The 8,245-nt window shown below is 45.4% G+C and overlaps 1 protein-coding gene across 1 annotated transcript; it reads left to right on the top strand.

Moving 5' to 3' along the window:
- The first annotated feature begins 379 nt into the window (after positions 1–379).
- Positions 380–7,927, top strand: cbx4 (chromobox homolog 4 (Pc class homolog, Drosophila)). The gene is made up of 5 exons (XM_006791495.3): positions 380–665; positions 773–816; positions 1,498–1,563; positions 3,454–3,520; positions 4,852–7,927. Exons 1-5 carry the CDS (start codon positions 393–395, stop codon positions 6,250–6,252), a joined length of 1,851 nt encoding a protein of 616 aa, XP_006791558.2. The 5' UTR covers positions 380–392; the 3' UTR covers positions 6,253–7,927.
- The last annotated feature ends 318 nt before the right edge of the window (positions 7,928–8,245 follow it).

Below are 8,245 nucleotides of genomic sequence, written 5' to 3'. Positions count from 1 at the left end.
TGGAGTATCGCGCTCATTTTAATTTGCATGACTGATGCAAACGACTCTGCCTTTTACCTACACCTGTGCGTGAAGTGTACTTAAATAAAAGTCATTCAGAGTGATTTCAGTGGCTTCTGGGGTGTTCACGAGCTTCTCCACGTTTACGTTTGACAGCAAAGCATTACATTAGCACCATTGCAGGGGCGGGTTTCGTGCTCGTGACGATAAAGTTGGGATTGATTTGAATTCCCAAACATTCGTCCCGCCGTCCGGTACTCTCGGGATAAAAAAAAAAAAGCCAACCTTTCTGCAAGGTCCCCCAATCCACACTGCCCCCCTCCCCTCCTGACGTCACACGGCGAGCTGAAGCTATTGCACGAACAGAGCTGCTCGCAGCCGCACTACTGTGAATGTCTGTACGCTCAGTACCAAGACCGTGGAGTGTGCAAAGGAGAGAGAGGGAGAGCGGTGGGGTGGGGGGGATACAGTTGAATTCGGATACAACTGGAAAACTACCAAGCGCGCACAGCACGCACCGAGCGGACGGCACATCGACGGTGCGTAGCCAGCAGTACATCTACTCCCCGTCCGCTTTCGATCAGATTGAGCCGAGAATGGAGCTCCCTGCCGCTGGAGAGCACGTCTTTGCGGTGGAGGGCATCGAAAAGAAGCGCATACGAAAGGTAAAGAGACACGAAGCGTCTTTGTGGGAAAGAAATGGGGGTTAAAAAAAAGCGCGGACGATGAAAATGTCGGGTTTAAAAAATGTTCTCCTTCTCCACCATCACAGGGCAAGATAGAGTACCTGGTCAAGTGGCGAGGCTGGTCTCCCAAGTAAGTCTTACTGCACGCTTTCTAATGCATTTCCAGCGATTCTGCATCGAAACGATGCATTTCAATATTATGTCACAAGATCAAGTGTTGTTACTTAAAAAACGCAAACCGTGAAGGGCGAGCGTGCACAGTGACTTGTACGCGCGCGCGTGAGTGTGTGTAGAAGCTGGAAGAGCGCGGTCGGTATGCGTTTCAGTGTATCCGCGGATGCCTTCACTAATTTATGCGAGGGAAGGGGGGGCTAGGCACAGCCATGTAATCCCGTTTTAATTATTTCTGCTCTGCCAGCGAATTTTACGAGACAGGAGTGCTAAAATGGCCGACTGCATGTTGGTGCTGGAGAAGCGTTTGGAGAGCTCACACAGACGCTTTCTGTTTGACATTTCCCCCCCTCTGCCAGTGGATGTCCCCATGACTGGTAACCTGCAGCGGGCACTGCGACTTAGCGGGGTTCCTTGCAGATTCGATCATCTTGATTTAATAACAGTAAAAGAAAAAAACAAAGCAGGAATCATTTGTTTTTACATTACACTGGAGATCTGGATACAGCTTTCCTTTCTAGCTGCACATTAGTTGTGAAGATGTGTGTCATAGGCAAAGCCCTGTGCGCCTGTCAGTTGGGGGTGGAAAAGCCAGGCTGCACGTGCCAGCTTTCTGACAGTTGTTTGCTCCTCTCTGCAGATACAACACATGGGAGCCAGAGGAAAACATCCTTGACCCGCGCCTCCTCGTTGCGTTTCAACACAGGTGAGAGAGACGTGGACTTCGGATGAGGCCGCTCAGCCTCCAGTGCAGCCATGGCCATATAAGGGCATGGGAGGAGGGGCGCGCTAGTAACTCTAGCGCTAACCCCCCACCCCCTTTTCTCCCTGGGGTAAAAACTCTAGGAAAATAATAGTGAGAATTCCTCAATCGTGGTAATGGACTGAAGGGATCTGCAAGAGGACCTCTATTTTCTCTTTATAAAAATCTAACATAATAAATGTGATTTTTTTTTTTTGTTGTTGTTATTTTTGGCTTGGAGAGCTACAAGGATGGCCATTGGCCAATCTAACAGAGAAAACAGGAGAAGCTGCATTTGCCACAAAATGCATGAAGGACAGCTAAAAGGCAGTGTAATCTGTGCGTGATAATGTTTTACGTTAATTTGCTGTGCAGTCAGGAGCCAGAGGATAAGCTGCACTGTGGAGAGTGTGACTAGTGTTCAGGACATGAGCACAGCAGGTTTGTTGTGGGTTTCGATGTGAGGAGGGCCACGTTGCTGCCTGATGGGATTCTCCTCACTATTAGTTTGCCAAAAGGCTAGGCTTGCTTCTGCTCAGCATTCAGTTTTGACACATCCTATGAAATTATCTTCATTTTGGACCTTGGATGCTTGTGTTGACAGCCTGCTATCAATCTGGGTTTACCCAGAGGCCCGTAAAACAATCAAGAACGGGTCAATGTCTACCTAAGAGGTGGAGATGTTAGTTCATTCAAACTCTACAGCGCACAAACAACTACATCTCGGACCCATGCAGCCCCTGAGATCTTTTCTCTCTCTGTAGACCAGGAGGCAGCTCATGGGACTGGGTAAAGACATGATGGCTGGGGAAAGGAATTTGCTTTTCTGAAAAGGCTAATTGACACGCAAGCGCTCTTCAACGTTTCCAGTGTACTGCTCTCATATTCCCCCACAGCCTGCTTGCCCGCCTGCCTGGTTCTGTGTGTGTGTGTGTGGCTGTGTGCTGATGGTCATGGAGTGCTGCCTCTGCGCTGTGTGTGTGTGTGTGGATTCCTCTCTGCTCCCAGTGGATGGGGGATGGGATTCGACGAGGGAGTCTGTAATTGCCAAATCTTCTGTGAATAGGGGTCACCCCGTTAGTCGCCTTTTTGAAATCATACACATTATAACAGCGTCGACTGTTTATTGTGGCAATCTTCTGGCAGCGCCGAGAGTTTGAACATCTGTAGCAACAATAGGCTGGCTTTACTCGCGCCTGGTGACGCCTGTGTACAGCCGGCCTTCGCCCACTGCTGTTATTTATGAGCCAAGTGATGAGTAGAGGTTTATATCAGGGAGCAATATTTCATAGACCGGGCCTGGTCTAGCCAGTGCAACTACAAAAACACACGTCTGCATCTCCTCCCTCAATAAAAACAGCTCCAGTAGATGTTTGTTATTAATCTGATACTCTTCACCCTGCACTTTCAAAGTGTAGGCGTTGTCTTGCACAAGGCCTGGCATTAGGGTGTATCCCAGATGTACTCCACAATGTAGTATTTATCCCTTTTCATTTGTACCTCATGACCCTAATTAGAGATTGAATGTAAGAAGAGGGAAGGGTGTGCTGTAGGAGGGAAGATGTTTGAGATTCTCCCTGCTGTAGCCTTAATTGAATTTCTTCAGTATAATGAGAATAAGGAATGGACCGATTACCATGGAGAGCTATGCAAATAAGGACCATAATGCTTTGCAGTGGGTCACATGCGGGCATTCATTAGTCCTCTAAATCAAAATTCCACTTTTGACCTTGAATAATTCAAGCGTCAGACCTGTAGGTTTCTAAAGATGTCTGGGAAATGAAGTATTTTATATGTTTATGGGAGGCGGGCATGTTGCATGAGATTTAATGCCATTATTCTTTGTTTTCACAGAGAGAGGCAAGAGCAGCTGATGGGATATCGAAAACGTGGGCCGAAACCAAAACATCTTTTTCTCCAGGTATTGTATGAGTCATCACAACACGGTTTCCGTAGAAACATTTCCACTGAATCTGTCAAAGGCTTAAACAGGAGGGATACTGTCAGGTGTGCTAGAGCTGCTGTCTTGTTATCGGTGTTGCTTTCTTTCTTTGGTTTTTTTTTAAGAGGGAGGAGGGGGGGGCAGGGTGCAGCTGAATTTCACTCCTCACTCATTCTGAAACTGGGTCTTATGCCTGAGGGGTTTTTTTTTCATTGTTTTTTTGAACCAAGTGAATCAGTACCAGTGGAAATGTTTTCTTTCATGTTGCCATTTGTTATCCCAAGACGAAAATATATGGTTCAAAGCAGCATTCCGCTTTAATTTCCTCAGCTCAGGCATTTAAAGGCCTGAGCTTACATGACCTGAGCCAAGTGTGATTATATATTTTGAGCGACTCGGAGCGGATTGTTATGGACTGTCACTCCTTAAGAGGCATACCATCCTGCCAGAGTCACACATGGCCGACAATCTGAGATGGAGCGTGACACGTCAGGTGGCACTTCACTGACCTGAGGTCGTAGTCAAACCGTTCAGCTACCGCGTCTCTGACGTCAGCGTGGTCGGCCTGTACTGGCAAAGCAGGAGGGGGCAACATGATGGGAGGGTGGAGGCGAGCCGTGAGCTCGTTGGATAGTTTTATTCGATCCCTGATAGGTTTTTATAATTTTTAATATTAGGTCTTCCAGCAACAAATGTTAGTTTATTATTTTTTATGCCCAACCCGTAAAAGAACAAACAGCTTTGTAAATGGACTGGTTCTTATGTAGCGCTTTGCTGCTGTACTTCCACACACACATTCATACTCCAGTGAAAGCATCGGTGAGTAACTTGGGTTTCAGTATACTTCAAACCACCAACCTTCCTATTATTAGATGACCTGCTCCCCCTCCTGAGGTACAGTCACCCCTTTGTCAAGCCTGACCACACAATTCTGTTATGACTAATGTCTTAATGATGCTATCTTAGTGTACTCAGTTCAGTTTTCAGTTTTAAAAAATATGCATGACAAATTCGGTGGAGCAGTTTAGAAAAACTACTACTTCTGAAAACAAATCTTGCACAAGCATTTTGGCTGTTATAAGCACTTCCCTTTAGTGTTGCCAAATAAGCAGAGATTCCATAATAAGGTTGGTATGTTACTTAACCCTAACCGTTCACTGGTTAAGAGCTTTAATTTTACTTTAAACAATCCCAGAATTTCAGTCAGTTTTCTCACATTTTCTTTATTTTGTTCCCGTATTGTGGAGTACAGTGCAAGCTTTGTCTAAATGTGGGTAAATTGCTGAATTGAGTCTCATCTTTTCTTAAAGGTGCCCTCGTTTGCCCGAAGATCAAGCATTCCTGCTGGTTTTGAAGAAACATCTCAGGATGCAGAAGGCAACCTGAAGTCTGATCCCATTCAGGCACAGCAGCGCTCACAGCCTCAGCAATACCAGCTGAACAGCAAGAAGCACCATCAGTACCAGCCCAGCAGCCAGGAGGTCCCCGGTGACCAGCTGGCCAACAACAAGAAGAAGTTCATCTATCAGCTAAACAGCAAGAAGCACCACCACTATGAGCCTGACCCAAATATGTACGACACGCAGGCCTCTAGGCTCAAAGAGGTAGTTAAAGTTCAGGAGGCAGCGAGTAAACCTGCAAATCCAGGCTGGAACTTACCTCTGGCCCTGCAGCAGAAGTGGATCCGTGACAAAGACACAGGCTGCCTGAGCAAAGTCAAGGAGCTGGCCGTGGAAGTGAGGAAACCGGCTGTTAAAGAGGCGGAGAGTGAGCACGCCCTTAAGCCCAATCCTAAGGATGCAACCCTGCCGAGTGCTATTAGCAGCAAAATGAAGATAATCAAGAATAAAAACAAGAATGGACGTATTGTTATTGTCATGAGCAAATATATGGACAGTAACAAGGTTCACGGTGCAAAGGGTAAACACGGGGAATCATCAAGGGAAGACAAACCCCAAAACATGAAGACGTCAGAAAACAACCCAGCACATGCAACCAAATTGGAGGAGCACCTGGAGAACGGTATCCCCAAAGAGATTTGTAATGGAAGTTCCCTCTCTGTAGCGGAGCATCCTATAAAGTGTTCCCCAAAGGACAGGCATTTCTCCAAACCTTCACCAAGCACAGCAGAGGAATACAACACCGAAGTGGCTCGTGGTCAAGCTGATTTACCGGACGATTTACCCTTACAGCTGACCGCTAGCTCTCCTATGACTTCTTGGGCTGTTGACACCAACATTTCAACGCCAACAGCTGTCGATCAGATCCGGATCCCTTCTTTTCCCCCTGACCGCAAGAGAAAGCTCTCCGATCCTGTGGAGGATAGGAGCGTATCCAAAATCTACCTGAGTTCGAGGAGCTTCAGCGTGCCCAGCACTGTGGTCACGCCGCCTCAGGATAAACCTATGGACCTCCACTGCAACGGCCCACGCCAGAGCGGTGTATGTACGTATGAGGATTTGGGTAGTCAAGAGGAGCCGATGGACCTCAGCTGCCCAAAGACTAAGAAGCAAGCTCAAGCAGAAACGCCGCCGGAGCCAGAGCCTGCTGTCAAAGATGCACCTCCTGTGACAGAGGACACGCAGATATCCACAGAGGCATCTAAAGAAGCGCCTGTTAAAAAAACCTCCCCTTTTATGGGAAATATCATCATCACTGACATCACAACAAACAGTCTCACTGTAACCTTCAAGGAATACGTTTCTTTCTAAGAAACTATTGATAAAATGGGACTAGTGTTTACCAACTGGACGATCCTGTTCATATGTGCATATGTTTAAAAAAAAAAAAGAAGAAGAAAGAAAAGAAGAAAAACACCAGAATTTTGTATATATGGAAATTTATAATTTATCATGAAAATTCAATATGTTTCTTATAATGTTTTATACTGTAACTCCTCTCTGTGACGTCATAGCCAAGAAAGTGCCCTCGAGGATTTGAGCGAATACATTCAGGTGGAAATATTCCACCGAGAAAAGAAAATAATTTCTGGTTTAAAATCTGTTAATTTGTCATACGGAGCTTGATGGGAAACTTTTGCTGTTGTTTCATACCTGTACCAAACTTATAACCCGAGATGTATGAAGGTTTATACGTCTTTTGTATTAACGGTATCTCTTATTTTGGTCCTGATAGAAGCTAGAGAGGACGTTGTTGAGTATATGCTGATCAAAGATCAATTCGAAAGCACTTAATTACATTTTCCACACGTTTACTTGTGTCATTACTACCAGAGAAACCGCTAGTCTCTTTGATTTTTCTTTGTTTTTTGTGGGGTTTTTTAAATCCCAGACAAATACCCTGACACTGAAATGGCCTGTTTTGTTTGCAGCTTGGTTTAAGGATTATGATTGCCCATGAAATGCAAATTTGGAAAGCAGGTGCGTCTGAAAACTGTGTAAACACAGTGGCAACAGTGGGACACACTCAGCTGCAACGACGGCTTTTAAGTGACGTTCCCGGCCTTTTCTTTTCACTGGGACGCTGCAAAAGCAGTCAGCAGCCGGTGCAACCTGCACAATCTGCTAATATATTGCACATTCTCCCACTTAAGAATCATTTTAGGAAAATAAATAAATAACATGTAGACTTTTAAAGGCCCGTTGCACATGAAGAAGATGGTGTCATTTATCAAACGCGTCTTCCCGTCAAGATCACCCCCCCCCCCCCCCCCCCCCCTTGATTAGATTGGGGTTTATTACCATACTGCTGATATATTGCTGGAGTTTAAAACACTGCTAGTCTTGTTAGAAGGCTTAACGTCACACTGATTTACAACATTCATCTCATTTTGCTTTCAAAGCTCATCCTATGATCTGAGGAGTACAAGTGAGGACTATTTGTTGTACGAGGAAAAAAGGAAGCTGCCAGGGTCATAAATGAGTATGCTACAGAGATTAAATGTGAGTTACGAGACTGACTTTGTATACTGTTACATGCAATCCGATGAGTGCGAGCTGTTTCGACTATGCTGCTGAGAATTCAAATGTCAAAGCTGTTGGATGTACCCTACATTTGAGTCTAAACGGCTGTCTTATGCACATTTAAAGCCAGTGAGAATGCTAAAAATGCTATAATGTTAAAAATGAAGAGTGCATATTTATTGACACTGAACATGTCGTTCGAGAAGCATTTCCCAGATGTCTGCTGCATCAGAAGTTGCGTGAATCCACTGAAGAGTTTCACCCTCTCGGATGATTTTGAGTCTGTTTGCTACTTCTTCCCGTCCCCTCCTTTCACCTTACTCTGTTCATTCCTTCTTGCACTCATTTCAAAAGTCAAAATGATTGTTATAAAGTATGTTATACCCGGAGTTGGCTGACTTACAGCTGTTGGCGCAGCTTACCGACTGGTATGTTTCACAATAAAGAAAGAGATTTGACCTCTGATGTGTGGCACTGATATCTGCTGGGGGCAAACTGGGAGGGCTGTCAGTTTATACTTTGAAGGGGCTTCGTTTTATGGGCTAACGTTTCACGGCCGCCCTTTAGAGTTCCAGTAAAAACCGCCGTGCGTATCAACGCTCTCACCCTGCAGTTTGTCTGAAGCCTCCTGGCTCACGCTTGGACAGAATGAAGCGTTAAACTTTAGAAACATTAACTTGGCTGTTAAGCAAAAAAAAAAAAAAAAATAGGAAAACAGATCATGTTGCATAATCACTAATGACCCCGCACAAAGAGTGCTCTGTATTGCACAACTGCACCG

Source organism: Neolamprologus brichardi, chromosome 4, assembly GCF_056152115.1.
Source record: "Neolamprologus brichardi isolate AB-2024 chromosome 4, ASM5615211v1, whole genome shotgun sequence".
In the NCBI taxonomy this organism is placed as follows: Eukaryota; Metazoa; Chordata; class Actinopteri; order Cichliformes; family Cichlidae; genus Neolamprologus; species Neolamprologus brichardi.
Note: the sequence above shows the minus strand (reverse complement) of the source record. Positions and strands in the feature narration are given on the sequence as shown.

Excerpts from the sequence above, each read along its gene's own strand:
- cbx4 (XM_006791495.3), top strand. The coding sequence starts at position 393 with ATGTCTGTACGCTCAGTACCAAGACCGTGGAGTGTGCAAAGGAGAGAG. Across the intron at positions 817-1,497 it reads TGGCGAGGCTGGTCTCCCAA|ATACAACACATGGGAGCCAG; the intron begins GTAAGTCTTACT and ends TCCTCTCTGCAG. Across the intron at positions 3,521-4,851 it reads CAAAACATCTTTTTCTCCAG|GTGCCCTCGTTTGCCCGAAG; the intron begins GTATTGTATGAG and ends CTTTTCTTAAAG.